Below are 18,510 nucleotides of genomic sequence, written 5' to 3'. Positions count from 1 at the left end.
AAGGAGATCAAACAAAGTTGTGTCTGACAGGTTCAACATTATCAATTACCTAACCCATTCTCATGATGTAGACAATGTATAGTAAACAAGGATAAAACTTAAGGTGAAAAGTCTTTTAATGATTATCTAAATTTGGCAGATTTGACCAAATAGTTTAATCTACAAGATTGAACGTTTAGAAATCACCTACGTGTGGGCGAAGTGGAAGCCGCTTCAAAGAGAATGTTAGTAAAGACCTATTCTCTAAGCTCTCATGAAAACCAGGACGTGTTCATGGTTGAAAAGAACAAAACCGTAAGAACCATAAACGGTAAAAGGCTGGTTGTGTGATATATATTGTCTAGGTGTACATTAAAGCTCAACGGTTCAAAGATATCAAATCTACCGATTGACCGAGTGCATCCGATGCATGTTCAATACGGAAAGTTCAAAGGGAAACTCACTTATCCAGATACAATCAGTCTTTGCTTGATGATCACATACTTGTCCGTAAAAAATTTACGAAAATAATAGCCATTCTCCATTCATGTGGGGGATTGTTGGGTTCATAGTAATGAAAGGGTGTGAATGGAAATGTTAAAACAAGCAGGAACGCGTGAACAGTGACTGTTTTGCGTGAACAGTAGCACTGTTACATGAATAGTAGAACTGTTTTTCGAGAACAGTGCACTGTTTCACGAACTGACGCGTGAACAGTGACTGTTTCACGTGAACTGTAGCACTGTTACGTGAACAGTAACACTATTTCGCATGAACAGTGCACTGCTTCACGAACCGCTGCAACACTGTTTCGAACTGATGCAATGTTTCATGAAATGGTGAACTGTTTCAGAAAATTACTGCAATGGTTTAACTAAACAGACATGTATTTTCAAGAAAAGACACACACCTCTAAATTGAACCAATGCCACCTTTCAAAGGGGCATCTTGTGGCTATAAATAACCTTCTTTCTTCCACAGTTTAAGACAAAAAATTTTCAGAATTACAAGCTTTTTCTTCTTCTTCTTAAAAATACTCTAAGTGTGATCATTCAAACCGTGAGTGTGTTCGAAGAATCCGCCTATTTGAGGTACCGCTATAGTCGGATTGAAGGCCATTTTATCCTGGGAGGAAGATTACATAACCTTAGGTACAGTGAGGGGAATTATTCCTTAAGAAAAGTTTGTGAATTCAGACGACTTGGCCTTAACAATTTTTGTTTCATCTATATTTCTGAAATATAAAATACATCTCTTGTAAAGATCATTTTGATCTTGTGTTGAGGGTATTTGTTCAACTTCATTGTGTTCTTGTTCATACTTGAACTCGAGTTGAAGTTGTTATTTTATTATACAGATTCTACGTACTCGTATTGTGGAAAATAACAAGCATGACATGTTTATTCCCTATTTATTTTCTTATGCATGTCACATCCTCTACGAGAGGATGCCTCGCGGCGATCTCCCCAAGTCTTTCGTAGTCGGAGTGCCCATTGTGGCGTCACACACTTGAGTTGCGTATCCAAATTTTGCCACGTGTACAATTTGATTTAATTTTTAAATTAATATCAAATCAAATTAATTATAGTCATATCTTGTTCAATATCAAACTAAACTAAAATATTACCTTACTATGAAGTTTATATGATTGTCTCACATAATACATATAGTTCAATTCTTACAATTTGTCCTACTTGTTAGATGTTTAATATAGATAACTTCTCCTCAAAGAAATTGAGTATTATATGTTTCCTCTTAGAGGTGGTTTCTTGAACCACGCAAATTGTACACAATAGTAGTACGTACTCCCTTACCATATAAATTTTATAATAGTTTTTTTATATACATAAAAGAAAAAAATCTATAATACCTTTTTATGTAATTTTTAGATATTTCATTTGAAAATATGAAATTAAACCATCAAAATTGTTTAGTGTGCAATAAAATAAATTGAGCACATAAAATTTCAAGTTTAAATCTCAACATAAACAAAATGGTTACTCGATATGCTCTTGGTGAGATCGTAGAACTAATCATGACCGTGTGTTTGGATGGTTGTACTTAATAGAGGTAATGTTTCTCTTGATTGTTACTTAATTTTATCTTTAAGTTTCATCGTTATATCATGATGGACAGCCCATTTTATATAATCTCCGATTTGATGGGATCACTGTATTATCTTATATGTTTTTTTTCTTATTTACCTTTACTTATAATTAAGAATTATATTTTATCTTTTTCATATCTTTGGATAGTAGCTCTATCGAGTAACTTACTTTTCTAGTAGGTCTATTCTTCAAATTATTGATGTAAGAGATTATGTAATGATGGGAAATAATACAATCTATCCAAATGTTATATTCATTAAAGAATTATAGTATGATACAATATAATACAATACGATATATTATGAGATGTATTAAAGCTTCCGTTATGCTCAGAATTTGGAAAAAAATCAAACTATGAGGATCTACTGTACATAGTTGTACCCTACATTTCTGTCAGATATTATTTTGACAGCTGAGTCCGTGATCTCCTAATCAATTGCAACAATTTACTAATGCATACACCATTATTAAAAAAATGAACTTAAATATCACATAAATTGAAATTTTCGTGTTGCATCTTTCCTTTATCTGGTTCGTTAGCTCAGTTGGTTAGAGGTCGTGCTAATAACGCAAAGGTCGTAGTTTCAGTATGTGACAATAGACCTCATAGACCCTTGTGGTTCGACTTTATTCTGTACATTGGGCATAGCAGAAGTTTTAATGCACTAGGCAACAAAACCTTGTGGTTCGACTTTGTTCCGGACACTGGGTATAGCGGGAGCTTTTAAGCACCAAGCGACAAACCCTTGTGGTTCGACTTTGTTTCGGACATCAAGTGTAACAAAAACTTTAGTGTAACAAACGACTTTGTTCCGGACATTGGGTATAGCAGGAGCTTTGATGCACTAAGTGACAAACCACTGTGGTTCAACTTTGCTTCGAAAATTGGGTATAGCGGTAACTTTCATGCACCAAGCGCAAACCCTTGTAGTTCGACTTTTTTTTGGACATCAGGTGTAGCGGAAGTTTTAGTGCAACGAGCGACTTTGTTCCGAACATTCGCTATAGAGGGAGCTTTAATGCACTAATTGACAAACCCTTGTGGTTCAACTTTGCTTCGAAAATTGGGTATAGCGGGAGCTTTCATGCACCAAGCGACAAACCCTTATGGTTTGACTTTGTTTTGGACATCAGGTGTAGCGGAAGCTTTAGTGTAGCTCGCGACTTTGTTTTGGACATTGGCTATAATAGGAGCTTTAATGCACTAAGCGACACACCCTTGTGGTTTGACTTTGTTCTGAAAATTGGGTATAGCGAGAGCTTTCATGCACCAAGCGACAAAACCTTGTGGTTTGACTTTGTTTCAGACATCAGATGTAGCGGAAGTTTTAGTACAACGAGCGACTTTGTTCCGGACTTTGATAATGGCGGGAGCTTTAATTACTAGGCGACAAACCCTTGTGGTTCGACTTTGTTCTGGACACTGGGTATAGTGGGAGCTTTCAAGCACCAAGTGACAAACCCTTGTGATTCGACTTTGTTTCGGGCATTAGGTGTAACGGAAGCTTTAGTGCAACAAATGCTTTGTTCCGGACACTGGGTATAGCGAGAGTTTTAATGCACTAAGTGACAAACCCTTGTGGTTCAACTTTGCTTCGAAAATTGGGTATAGCGGGAGGTTTCATGCACTAAGCGCAAACCCTTGTGGTTCAACTTTGTTTCAGACATCAGGTGTAGCGAAAACTTTAGTGCAACGAGCGACTTTGTTCTGGACATTGTCTATAGCGGGAGCTTTAATGCACGAAGTGACAAACCCTTGTGGTTCAACTTTGCTTCAAAAATTGGGTATAGCAGGAGCTTTCATGCACCAAGTGCAATCTTTGTGGTTCGACTTTGTTTTGGACATCAGGTATAGCGGGAGCTTTCATGCACCAAGCGACAAACCCTTGTGGTTCGATTTTGTTTTGGACATCAGGTGTAGCAGAAGCTTTAGTGCAACGAGCGACTTTGTTCTGGACGTTGGCTACAGCGGGAGCTTTAATGTACTAAGCGACAAAACCTTATGGTTCGACTTTGTTCCGAAAATTGGGTATAGCGAGAGCTTTCATGCACCAAGCGACAAACCCTTGTGGTTCGACTTTGTTTCAGACATCAGGTGTAGCGGAAACTTTAGTACAACGAGTGACTTTGTTCTGGACATTGAGTATGGCGGGAGCTTTAATGTACTAAGCAACAAACCCTTGTGGTTCGACTTTGTTCCAAAAATTAGATATAGCGGGAGCTTTCATGCACCAAGTGACAAATCTTTGTGGTTTGACTTTATTTAGGGCATCAGGTGTAACAGAAGCTTTAGTGCAGCGAGCTACCTATCACATAAATTAAAATTGAGAAAAATATATAATTAGCTTTCGATATATTATTTTCGATTTTGGGTCTATTGAGATATATAATTAGCTTCCGATACATTCAATGAAGATACATAAGTTGAAAATTTTTTAATTAGTTTGTATGGGTATGAATTTGTCTAAATATGATAACTTAAAAGTTATTATTTCTAAATCAAAACCGAGAAAATAGTACTTTTTTAAAATTTTTTTTTATACTTACAAAGTAAAATATAAATACCAATAAAAAAAAAACAAAAACTCACCTTGTCTACCATTTCTCTTCACAACAATCTTCCAACTGAAACCGCCATTAACACAAACAAGCTTACCAACAGTCACTCATATATTTCTTTTTAATTTTTTTATTTTCCCTTTTTAAATTACCATATTCTTCTTACTTAAATACCAAGAAATAAGGGAAAAAAAAAACAATTTTTAAAATTATTTTTCTTTAAAAAATACCCATTTTGATCTGGAGTGCCAAATAATTTCTGGCTGTTGAAGATTTCACGCGAATCTGTTGTAATATATTTAATTATTATTATTATTATTATTGTTATTCTTCTTATTGTTGTTGTTATTATTATTATTATTATTATTGTTGTTGTTGTTGTTGTTGTTGTTGTTGTTATTATTATTATTTTTTTTTTGTTTGATTCTTGATTTATTGATATTGGTGAGTTTGGTGTAACTGTTAAGTATTTATATGTTTTGGATTTATTTAGTGGGTAGTTAATTCATTATTTGTAAATTTGGCTTTTTTGTGTAATTTGGACTATGGGTGGTTATTGTTGTAATATGCTTATTAATTAAGATGATTATGCTTTTGAAGATGTTAAATAGTTTCCGTCTGTTTTAGCCTTGGTGGATAGAGTTACGAGTTGAGTGATACTTGTTGCAGGTAGTAGTATCCGGTGAATTTAGTCGAGGTGTGTGCAAGATGGCTCGGACATCACGATTATAAAAAAATATTATTTTTAATGCTAATTTGGGAGTTTTGTGTATTGTACATGTGTTTCAAGTTGATTACATGCTTTTGACTAAGTTAAATAGTCTTCTAGCCTTGGTGGACAGAGTTATCTGATAGCTGTTGTGCTGGTGGGAGGTGGTACGTATCCCGTGGATTTAGTCGAGGTGCGCCCAAGCTGGTCTGGACATTGCGGTTATCCAAAAACAAATAGTTGTTTATGCTAATTTGGAACTTTAGGAGTTTTTGTGTATAGTAGATGTGTTTTAAGTTGAATTAGCTGGCAAAATAGTTAGGGGTCGGTTGGTCTATGTATAAGAATAGTACTAAATGGGGCGTATTAGTAATGCTGATATTAGTTATGACGAGATTAGTTATGATGGGATTAATTATGTTGTAATTGTTTCTTATCCACTGATTGGATTATTCGTAATTTGGCTTTCTTCTATTTTGGAAAATTATGGGTGTTGCTTATTGTAATCTGCTTACTAATTAAGATGATTATGCTTTTGAAGAATTTAAATAGTTTCCTTCCATTCTAGCCTTGGTGGACGTAGTTACTTGATACCTGTTGCTGGTGGGAGGTGGTACGTATCCCGTGGATTTAGTCGAGGTGCGCGCAAGCTGGCGTGGACACTGTGGTTATCAAAAAAAACATTAGTCGTTTATGCTAATTACGGAGTTTAGGAGTTTCTGTATGTAGTAGATGCGTTTTAAGTTGAATTAGATGGGCAAAACATTTAGCGGGTCGTTTGGTAGTGTATAAGAATAGTACTGCATATGGTGTATTAGTGATGTTGATATTAGTTTTGATGGGATTAGTCATGTTGTGATTATTTCTTATCCACTGGTTGGATTATTTTGTAATTTGGCTTTTTTCTAATTTGGAATATTATAGTAGGTGATTATTGTAATCTGCTTATTAATTAAGATGATTATGCTTTTCGAAGAAGTTAAATTAGTTGTTTATGCTAGTTCAGTAGTTTATGAGTTTTTGTATTACTAGATGTGTTTCAAGATGAATTTAGCTTGACAAAGTGTTTAGGGGTCGTTTCTTAGAGTGTATAAGAATAATATTGAATAAGGTGTATTATCAATGAGGGGATTATTTTTTATCCACTGTTTGGTTTGGTTTATTAAGGACAGTTTTGTCTTTAACCATGCTTATTCATATTAATAACTCTTGTATTGCTATTATTTTGTTGTGTATAGTAGATATGTTTCGAGTTGAATTAGCTGGGAGTTTGGGTTGTTTGGTAGATTGTGTAAGAATAATACTGAATAGGCTGTATTAGTAGTGCTGATCTTAGTTTTGATGAGAATATACTGGGTATGTTGTTGAATTATTAGTTCCGATGAGATTAGTTATATTGAGATTATTTCTTATCCACGGTTTGGTTTGGTGTATTAAGGATAGCTATGTATTTGACCATGCTTATTCATGTAGTAATAACCCTTGTATTGCTAATACCATAGTTTGCTTTGTATTGGTTATACGCCCTATAATACTGACTGGAGTGTATATATTAGTTATATGTAGGTTAAATACTACCATGATTAGTACATGTATTAGATTTCCTAATACATCCTACCAAACCACCCCTTACGCATTAATGTCATAGAGATGGAATTGAAAATGGAGCGAAATGGAGGATTCATAAAGCCGATCCTTTCTAGTTTCTGAGCAGGATCTGGAGGTCTAATTATGGGTTCACGTGAACCAGTAGCTTATGCTAAAACCTTATATTAGTATTAAATCTACTAAATATTTATTGTATTATTTAAGTCCGTTGTAGGGACCGTAAACTTCAAACTTTGGTTCCGGCCCCGGCAGCTGATTTACCTTAATGAACTAGAAACTATAATGTGTGGACTTACTTATCAACTAAGATGATTATGCTTTTGAAGAACTTAAATAGTTGCTTATGCTTATTTGAAACATTAGGAGTTTGTATATAGTAGACGAGTTTCAAATTGAATTAGCTGGGCAAAAAATGTTTACTCATTAATGTTGTAGAGATGGGATTGAATGGGGCGAAATGGATAAAGAAGATCCATAAAGCCGGTCCTTTCTAGTTCCGGATTGAGGCATAATAGTCAAATTAAAATCTTTTCGTAGCAGCTGACAGGAGCGGGATTTGGAGGCCTGATTATGGGTTCACGTGAACCAGTAGCTTATGCCAAGACTTTATATTAATATTAGGCTACTAAATATTTATAGTATTAATTTAAGGTCGTTGTAGGAACCATAAACTTCAAATTTTGGTCCCGTCTCTGGAAGCTGATATACCTTAACGAACTAGACACTACAATGTGTGGGCCTTTCCGGATCATAGATTGCACTAAGTTTAATGAAGTGAACAGAGAAGTCTGTTGTTGGGATTGTTTGGTAGCTCCTCATCAAATATCTGTAGTAGGATCACTAGCCATTGTAGTTGCTGGTGTGGATTATGTTTTTGACCTTCAAATGGAGTGGAAGTTAAGTTATTTAGCATGCAATACTAAATGCAACGGGAAATTAGAGGAGCATAATTTTTGAGAATTTAGTCATTGTTGATCATTGTCGCAAGCATAAATAGACACGTACAAAAGCCTCGTCTTTAATAGTTTCAGTTACTTAAAGAGGCGGTACACACACTTCAATTTGGTATCGGAACAAGCAAAGGTCATGAGTTTGAGTCTGTCTCGCACTCATAAATAGACATGTTTTTACCTACTTGGCCTAAGACTCTTTTCAGTCTCTGTGCAGTGACCTAACAAGTTGACAGTGGCTAATGAACTTTGGATGTTTTCTTTAACTATACTTTTAAGATAGATAGTTTAATATTTGGGATGGTGTAACTTAAGCATTCATTAGCCCCTCCTTAGAGGATAGGACGTGAGGAAGCGTTTCTTTAACTATACTTTTAAGATAGATAGTTTAATATTTGGGATGGTGTAACTTAAGCATTCATTAGCCCCTCCTTAGAGGATAGGACGTGAGGAAGCGATACTGATGGTTAAGCTTGATGAAAGGATAACTTTGTGTGTTTGTGCGCGCACAAACGTGTACTCTTAATACATGCCTTAGTTTTGTATTCTCTTTTAGGAGAAGAAATTGAAGTTTGGTCATTTGTAGCTAGTCTCTCTTCTGGCTTGGGAAGCAGCAATAACTGGGAAGGCCGCCACCTGTTTGGGGCTGACATCCCAAAAGGCGATTTTTGAAAAGAAAAAAAGAGCAAAGAATTATGTATGAGAACTTGTTCAAATTGAAGAAAGAAAAAGTAAAAAAAGAATCTATGTATTAAACTTTATCCCAAAAATGGAAAAAATAATCTATGTTGGCAAACTGAATTAGAAAACAAAAGAGTAGAGGCGGGCCTTTTATTTTTTATGGATTTGTGGAATGAAATATGCAAGTTATTCAATAGTTCGATATTTATATTTGGATAATATTTTTAAATAATGAAATTTGAGCGTCCAATTTACGCTCTTTGTTGGTTAAGCATTTAATGCAGTCCTCCCACCATCATAGGTGTTTCATTTTTGTGGATTTGTGGAAGGAAGGAATATGGAAGTTGTTTAACAGTTCGATATTTATATTTGGATAATTTTCTTTAAATCCGAGTGTCCAATTTATGCTATTTGTTGATTAAGCATTTAATTCGGTGTCCTCCCACCCACTTCCTTTCTCCCGTTTGCTTTCGTAGGTGTTTGAATGCAATTTGGTAACCTTGTTTATGATCAATTACTCTTGTTATTGCTTTGTACATAGGTTTCACACTCTTGACATTCAATGTTGACTTAAGCAAGAACCATTTTGTATTAGAAACAATTGTTGGTATGTCACACGGTCAAGAAAAGATGTTTGATCTTGTAACAACATTTTATTTAGTGCTTTAATTGCAAACTTTTGTGGGGGTAGACGATAGTAGGGAGGCTCTTTGCCATTTGTAACTAGCAGTATTTGATTGTTTTGAGCTATGTTACTCGAACTCTTCAAAATCCTTGCCGCACTCGTGTCGACATTACATGGGTGGGGATCCACACCTGATTAGTCAACTTACCTTGGGTGCTTTGACCACATCTATAACCGAGAGGTATAGATTGATTGAGTATTTGGTTCGATTTTTGGGTTTATGAAGCATGAGAATGCTTTGCCATTGCACGATTTATTTTATGAATAAAATATTAGGTGTTAATGAAGAATAAAATTTTGATTAGTTTTGGTTTCATAGCTTTAATTAATCGAGGTATATACTTTATATGTCGCAATATGCATTTGTTGGCCGTATTCCAACGCCCATATTTGCACTTGAATCCATAACCCCGAGTCCTAAAATTTATGTGGATCTGACCTTTAGATTTGCGCCTGTATCAGATACCCGCACCCACCCGAGTCCAAGCAACTTAGATTTGGTGAGCGCATTCAACAAAAATTTTAGTATATGAGAGATTGTAGTGATGTGCTTGTGAGATTATTTTTAACCTACGCTCTTGTTAAATTCAGTTTGTGTCTTTCACCTCTGCCTCTCCGCCACCCCGTTCCCTCTCCGCCCCTCTCCCTCTCCGCCCCCATCTCCCCCTCCGCTCCAGTCTCCCTCTCTATTTCATTTTTTTATATCTTGGATTCGTTAAAGCAAGTAATCCTCTACTGAAATTTTTTCTTGTTATGCTCTTTCCAACATTATTGATTGTATGTTCTTTCCTTTCCTGGTGTTATGCAGGTAGTCGTGTTTTTTCCTTTGAAGGATTGAGATCTTGATCTCAACTTTCAGATCTGCTTATGCACCTTCCTTTATATATGGGCTGAGATATATATTTCATGGGAGGCTCAGAGGATGACGAACCACTCTCAAAACGTGTGAAAGTATCATTTAGAGAATCAGCAGATCCATCGAACGGGACATTTCTTAGGGATCCTGCAAGTTGCTCATTGAGTGATTCGATGGTTCGTCCTCTGGAATTCCAACGGGACGGTGAGGTTGTTGGTACAAAAGGTGTCAAGAAAGTTGAATTTGTTCGGATCATAGCCGAGGCATTATATTCTCTTGGTTATAAGAAGGCTGGGGCGCAGCTAGAGGAAGAGTCGGGGATACCTTTACACCCCTCTCTAGTAAATTTATTTATTCAGCAAATCCTTGATGGGAGGTGGGATGAAAGTATAGTCACATTGCATAAAATTGGTCTTGTGGATGAAAAAATTGTGAAGTTGGCATCTTTTGCGATACTGGAGCAGAAGTTCCTTGAATTGTTAGAAGGAAATGAAATCACGCTTGCTTTGAAGACATTGAGGACTGAGATTGCACCTCTTTTCATAAATATCAATAGAGTCGCCAATCTTTCGTTGTGCCTTTTATCACATTCAAAACAGGATGTCTCCAGAACGTCAGGTCTAGCAGATATAATGTTTATAAAACAAAGGACAAAGCTACTAGAAGAATTGCAAAGACTGCTTCCCATTACAGTCATGATACCTCAAAAAAGATTGATCCATCTTGTTGAACAGGGCCTTGAATTGCAAAAAGAGTCTTGTTTACTTCACAATTCGGTAGTCACTGCAATGTCATTGCTTACTGATCACCAGTGTGGAATAGATCAGATTCCATCTAAAACTTTGCAGGTTAGATCATATTTGAGTATTGATGCTTGTTTAACCTGAAAGCACTATCCGTTAATTGCATTATTGATCACCTAATAACTTATTACTTGTGTTTAAGTTTATTTGTCAGTGATAAGTGTGAGGCGATGTGTTGATCAAATTCCGAGTTTGTGCTTTCTATTGTCTAAAATTTTGGTTATTCCATATTTGATTATGCTTTTTCATTGTGTCAATAATGTTTTTCCTATCTTTCTAAGTCTGAAGTACAAGTATGTGTATTTGTATAAAGCTATCACTGTGGTGCTCCAATTCAAGCTTGTATAGTAAATTATACTATAATCAGGAATAACTATTCGTCTAGTTTCTCTTTTTTGTGTCTGTGGTAGAAGTCTAGACATATTGCTGTCTTCCCTATGATAATCTTATAAAAGTTCTTTAATACTGTAATGTCCCTTTTAACGGTATCCATTCCTTGCCTTAGCTGGAATGGAGGTTAAATATGAATTCTAAGATTCATATAGTATAAACAAGAAATTCACGTGTACATTGTCTATTTATGTAGACTATGCAATATCTTTTTTTTTTGTACACAAATTACTCCATATGTTTCGTTTTATGAGTCTTAGTATGACTGTGCATGTAGTTTAAGAATGTAAAGACTTTTGAATCTTGTAGTCTTAAACTAGTGTTATGCATAACGTACAAAGTGTATTTTTTGAATTTTATGGTCTTGAATATGCCATGAAATTGAATACATGCTAAATTTTTTTTTTTTTTAGAAGGTAACATTTGTGTATATTAACAAAGGATAGTACATAGGTTGTACTGAAACGATCTTTACATCATATTAGAATAGAGAACTGAATCAAAATCCTAACAAGAGCCTAGGATGTCAATGATTGACTCAGTATCCTCTAAGTATATTTGTTTAAACCAAAAACAAAACAATTTGATACAATTCAGCTTTATCTTCTGTAGATCACAATTTTTGCATTTAAAACATCTAGAATTTCTCTCTTTCCATATTGTCCACCAGATACAAGCTGGGACAATCCTCCATCTGTCTCTGTCTGCAGCTCTTGCTCCTTCCTCTTCCCAGCTAAATAATAATTGAGGGATTTTGTTGGGCATGACCCAAACAATGCCCCTGAGGCTAAGAAAAATCCTCCGTAGTTGACATGTAATCTTGCACTGTAAAAACAAATGACTGACTGTCTCACCCTCTTCAGCACAGAGGTAACATCTGGAACAAAGGGGAAATTTCCTTTTCTTAAGGTTTTCGTTAAAACCGCTCTCCTTGCTAATATCCAGGTGAAACTGCAACTCTGAAAGGTATCTTCACCTTCCAGATATGCTTCCAAGGACACTGATGTGACTGCTGACTTCCTTGGACCAGAAATTTGTATGCATAGCTGACCTTAAAATTACCTTTACTGTCCAGATCCCACCACAATCTATCAGCTTTTTCGTTTGTGCCTTTAAATTCCTCCAACACTTCGAAAAATTCAGTCACTGTATTCATTTCCCAGTCATTGAAGTTCTTTCTAAATTGGATGTTCCACCCTTGATGTGTCCAAGAGTCTACAGCATACAGTTGTTGTTGAACAGCCACCCCATACATCTGAGGGAACAAACTTTTAAGGCTATCTAACCCCAATCATTTGTTATCCCAGAAGGAAATCTTGAGACCATTTCCTACTTTGACAAAATGTGATTTTTTAAAAAAGGCCAAAGTACTCGGATGGATCTCCAGAGACTAACACCATAGGGAATATGAACCTTTTTTGTCATCCACTGATACGAGAAAACAATGGAAACACGAAACAAACACCAAAACAGTCCACTAGTTCAAGAAAACCGAGGACCTCTTTGGTGACCACTCTCGGATTTACTACCAACAACAAGAATACAAGATATAATGGTGTATTTGACACCAAACAGCCACAAAACGTTAAGAAAACGGAGATAACAACAACAAGAGAGACAAGAACAAACGGTTACAAGTTACAAACGCTAACAAGATTACACTAAAAGTAAAGGGATAGATAGATAGACCAATGGTTGGTATAATCTTAAGAACCCAAGAGCTTATTCCACTCTTGGACCCTTAACACCACACACAACACAAACCTATCTCTTACGTGGCACAAGATCAGATTCCACTTCTCAAACTTAATCACTAGTGATTCCACACTAGCTCTTGACCTAGTTTCGGTTTGGTGCCTCAAAGGAGAGAGGACTTGTGTTCTTATGAATTACAACATTATCCAAAAACTAAGTAATGAAACGCTACATTGTTCTTTATATAGTGTATTACATAATAGAAACTAAAATGACCAAAAGGCCCTTCAAAGAGTGGGCGCCCATCAAGTGTAAGTTATGGACTGATTTTGGTGCATTTTGGGCCTCTTTTACACTTCAATTGCACACACCAAGGCTCGGGTCCAACACGCACTCTCATAAGTCCATATCCGTGATTATTTTCGTATCATCCGCCTATTCTCTTCTCCGTATTTTGCCTTGATGATCTTGCTCCAATATGCTTGAGGTTCTTGGGAGTACCTCCGAAGCCATTTTAATCTAAGCGCTTTGCTTTGTAGCTTTAGATTCCTTGTACCTAGACCCCCTTGTTTCTTCCCCAAGAGAATACATGCTAAAAATAAAAGTTGCATTCTGTTTTCCAAAGCAAGTTAAAATGCGTTTTTTAGTTCCTTCTTTTAACAATGATATAATTGACTAGACTATGATTTGTAGAAGGGCTTAGATCAATTTTTCGGTTGAGAGTGAAGGGTTTCGATCAATCATTAAAAGTTGAAAGTAAAAGAAAAAAGAGACGGGTTTGTTGATCACATTGAGCTCTAATTGTTTCTTCATTGTTCGCCATGCACCAGATATTACAAGGACACACAGATGAAATATGGTTTTTGCAGTTCTCTCATAATGGGAAGTACTTAGCCTCATCATCTGCTGATTGTTCGGTTATCCTATGGGAGGTAAGTTTAAGTGCTCTTAAAAATTGCTCAAAATGTTTTTGGCTTTATCAGAAGTCCTCTTGACTATTGCTTTTATGTCGTCTATTAATTTTAATTAAATATTTCACTTTTTCCCATCGAATTTCCCCCCTCTTTGTGTCCCGATGCCATAATTTTCTTACATGACCATTATATTTTTTCTCCAACTAATAATTTCAGAAAGGAAGTAGCTCTAATTTTGCTTCACTTTTCCATGCATTGCGACAAATGAAATGTTTCTTTTGTAGATTCCCCTGATGTATCTCTAGTATGACAGTAGAAAGTCATTCGTCCATTTTCTAACTGATAAACCTTTAGAGGGAGTAACTCCTCTTCCTCTCTAGAACTTTAACAATACCAACAACAACAACAAAAAGCCCAGTGTATTCCCACATAGTGGGGTTTGGGGAGGGCAAAATGTACGCAGTCCATACCACTACCTCCGTAGAAGTAGAAAGGCAACTTTAACAATACCAACTTCTTTCTTTTTCGTCATTGCACTAGAAGGTAACACAATTCAATATAATATCAAAGATGGTAGAGAAGGCAGATGCTCTTGGTTCAAGACTCACTGCCACTTATTATTATTATTATTTTAAAATTATACTTGCTTGATCCGTAAAAAATAGTTGGGCTTGCATGTGATAGTCTCGGGCTTGGTTGTTAGAAAAGTATTTCCACTTGCTTGGTCGTGCTTCACCTCGGGGTTTGGTACCAGTCTTCCTAGCTTCCTATTAGTTCTCTTGTCGCTTGAGTTTTTCCATCTTCTATTTTTTGTATCTTCTTATGAGCCTATGACACTCCTTTTGCTTTAATAACTTTTTGCTCTTTGTCATTCCACCTTTAGACACACCTAAAACTTCCTTCCTACTTCCTTAATGCAACCTCTGATATTTTCATCTGTGGGTATTTGGTTCTGCTTCTAAGTTCCCTTCTTCTCTAGCTTTCTCTGAAGTGCTAATTGGTTCTTGCCGTTACTTCTCACCATGCAACCTGATATTTTCATCTGGGGGTATTTGCTTCTGCTTCTAAGTTCCCTTCTTCTCTAGCTTTCTCTGAAGTGCTAATTGGTTCTTGCCATTTACTGCTTACCACTAATTCTTGGTTGCGTGCAAGTCTGGTCACTCTTTCTCTTTACAGCCAGGACCTCCTCCGTCTAGGTTGGGTGGTCTGGGCTTCTCCTGGTATAATCTTGCTATCCTTACGTGTGGCTTGTCATGTCTTTTGAAAGAGTAATGAAGTCTAGTTATAGTTACCTCTACTTTTAAATGTTATAGAGTGTGATTCGTTCTTTTTGAAGTATCTTTTGGCTAAAACTAAATCATGTACCAAGGCGAATCATTAAGTAGCCTTTCCTTTATTCTTCATATTATAAACCTATCTTACATGAGCTTGGTTCAAAAACATCATTATATCTACCTACATGTCCATTAACTTTTTCCCTAATGAAGATTTGTTCGTCATTTGGAATCCCTTGAATCAATGTGCTCATAGCTTTCCAAAATTCAGTTTTAGTTTCCTCGACAGATCCTATTTGCAGAGCATAGGGCACTAATCATGTTGATCGTCTTCTTTCCTGTATTAGTCTTAACTAGATAACCAGATCACCAGCTATTTTACCAATTCAATTTTAATTTACTCTTGGTTCCCCAGCAACAACAACAACAACATATTCCCCAATGATTCTCAATTCATTTTTATTTTATCTATCACACAGTACCATTTTAACGATGGTATACGATGTGCGTTCATTCTCTGACCTTTAGAGTCCTATTATAGGTGTATATGATTTTTGGTAAAAGATCTAAATAGATGGATTTTCTGTTTCTTTTTTCTGGAAGAGGTAATTCAGAGAACGTGGAAAAAGTGAGCTGTTATTGCTGAAAATCTGAATTTTTATGATAGAATTAACCGAAGATTTAAGTTCACTTCTAAATTATTTAACCCTTTTGCAGGTGAAGTTGGATGGGAGGTTATGCTTGAAGCACCGTTTATCTGGTCACGAGGAAGCTGTATCCTTTATGTCGTGGGCTCCGGATGATAATTACCTTCTCACTTGTGGAGTAGAGGAGGTTGTTAGACTGTGGGATGTAAACTCCGGTGAATGCATGCATCTTTACCAGAAAAATGGTCTTGGTTTGACCTCGTGTGGATGGGCTCCAGATGGCAAAAGGGTATATTGCGGTGTTACTGACAAAAGCATTAGCATGTGGGATCTTGAAGGGAAAGAGTTGGCGAGTTGGAAAGGCCATCGAATTAATAGAATAGCTGATTTGGGGATAACAAGTGATGGGAAATACATGATCTCTGTTTGTAAAAATAATATGATACTATTATTTGGATTGGAATCGAAATCTGAGCAAATAATTATAGAGGATGAGGCAATAACTTCATTTGCTTTGTCCGCAGACAATAAACATATATTGGTAAGTCTTCGGAATAAAGAAATCCATCTTTGGAGTATAGAGGGGAATGCAAAACTCTTAGCCGTATATCAAGGGCATAAGCTAGAACGCTTCGTTGTGCGGTCTTGCTTTGGTGGACTAAATCAAGCTTTCATTGCCAGTGGAAGTGAGGATTCACAGGTATTTCTCTCGTTGATTGAGAAGCCAAATCCTTTTGTTATTATGATTTGTATGCTTAGTTGCACATTCAAGCAATTTGACAATTCTACCATCATCAAATTAGACATTCATCTTTTCAGATGGTTCACGTCTTTTGACCATAAATGCATCTTTTTCATGACCAGAATAGGAACTTCCTTTTCCTACATCAGGAATTCTCGTCATCAAGTTGCTATAACTTGGAGTACTCACTACTCAATTAATTACACAAGTTAAGATGCTGTGGTCCTAAGTGACATTAGTTTTCATGGAAATTAAGTTAGAAGTTTGTGCATTAGAAAACAATTTTCAATAAAAGTTGAGACAGGTATATGTGGATCGTTATTGAGTTGGATATGTAGCTAAATAAATATAAAAATGCTGATCTGGGGAACTAAAAGCCCGTATCTGTTGAATTCAAGTTTGAAGAAAAAGGAGATTTTAAAGTCTCATTCAATGTTATACTTAAGGATGGGAACTATTATTTGTTGTGTGTGAAATAGAACTTTTTGTGGAATCCATTGTTGTTCCTTCAAACTTTATGATCGGAGACGTAAACATACACTAGTACAAAGTTTTTTTTTCCCCAATTACTGGGCAAAGATCACACAAATACTTTGTGATATACTGGATCTTGTATTAGTACAGTTAGTAATTTCATTCTTATTCTTTCTTTCAATCCTATCTCTTGTTTGGTTCTTACATTATTTGCATCAGCAAAGAGATGGACGCTGTAATTCTTCTTGTGTGTATTAGCTTCTCCACATTGTAAACAGTTCAATCACGTCCGGTGCCATGAAATGATTTGAGAGCTATGATGGGTTCAAAATGAATCTTGCTATCGATTTGTTATGTGGGCACCAACCCCAAGTTCCTTCTCTTCTTGTTTATTTTCGATCAAAATGTGAAGTTTAAGATCAGCTTGTGACAATGTCATTTTTCGTTGTTTGATGTGCTTTGACATATTTCAGGTATATATATGGCACAGAAGCACACAACAAATCCTTGGGAAGTTGGCTGGACATAGTGGGACTGTGAACTGTGTTAGTTGGAACCCAGCAAATCCTCATATGCTGGCGTCAGCAAGTGATGATGGGACTATACGCATATGGGGCTTGGATCGTGCAAACGTGAAGCACAATGGCGATGGAGCTGTTAGTAATGGTGTGAACCACTGCAATGGTGGAACGTGAAGTCTCGGAGAGAATGGGCGAGCAAGAACATTACAAGGTTTCTTTCCTTGACCAGTTTCTTTGATGTAATATTCTTTTTACATCATCAAGCTTAACATTTGAGACAAACAAGAATGTGCAATTTGCATTCAGTTCAGCAATAAATCTTGAACTTCTTCATCTTTATTCTTTATTTGGTTGATTTCCTGCTGTTATTACTGTTTATGTCTTCATAAATGTTGTGTTTTTGCTTTTCTGAAGCCGAGGGTCTATCGGAAACCACCTCTTTACCTACCTCCTACCAAGGTAGGGTTAGTTCTGCGTACACTAACCTTTCCAGAGCCCACTTGTGGGAACTATATTGGGTGTGTTGTCGATTTCCTGTGGGTTATGGAAGTTTGATATTGAACTGATCAAGAAAGTAGACATAGCCCAGAGTTTGAAAAGCCTTCTAACTTTTTAATCTCCAAAACTTAAAAGAGTGAGATTTATCTTTTGGCCCTTGGGGAGATGGGGGAAATTAGAGGGCTTTTGTCTTATTTATTAGTAAGGAGATCTTGGCGTAATCGGTGAAGTTGCTACCTTGTGACCAGGAGGTGGTCATTGATTCGAGCTGTTGGAATTTGGAAACAACCTCTTGCAGAAATGCAGGGTAAGGTTGTGTAAAAAATAAAAATAGACCCCTGTGGTCCTGTCCTTCCCCCGACCTTGCGTATAGCGGGAGCTTAGTGTATCGGGCTGCCCTTCTCTTATTGATAAGCA

General features: G+C 36.3%; 1 protein-coding gene across 1 annotated transcript; it reads left to right on the top strand.

Annotated features, from left to right (window-relative positions):
• The first annotated feature begins 4,658 nt into the window (after positions 1-4,658).
• LOC107841882 (WD repeat-containing protein 26 homolog) lies at positions 4,659-17,928 on the top strand. The gene is made up of 5 exons (XM_047396463.1): positions 4,659-4,936; positions 10,088-10,983; positions 13,854-13,955; positions 15,929-16,558; positions 17,548-17,928. Exons 2-5 carry the CDS (start codon positions 10,186-10,188, stop codon positions 17,767-17,769), a joined length of 1,752 nt encoding a protein of 583 aa, XP_047252419.1. The 5' UTR covers positions 4,659-4,936; positions 10,088-10,185; the 3' UTR covers positions 17,770-17,928.
• Positions 17,929-18,510: the final 582 nt, after the last annotated feature.

Source organism: Capsicum annuum, chromosome 9 (assembly GCF_002878395.1).
Source record: "Capsicum annuum cultivar UCD-10X-F1 chromosome 9, UCD10Xv1.1, whole genome shotgun sequence".
In the NCBI taxonomy this organism is placed as follows: domain Eukaryota; kingdom Viridiplantae; phylum Streptophyta; class Magnoliopsida; order Solanales; family Solanaceae; genus Capsicum; species Capsicum annuum.
This window is presented reverse-complemented; position numbering and strand designations above follow the sequence as displayed.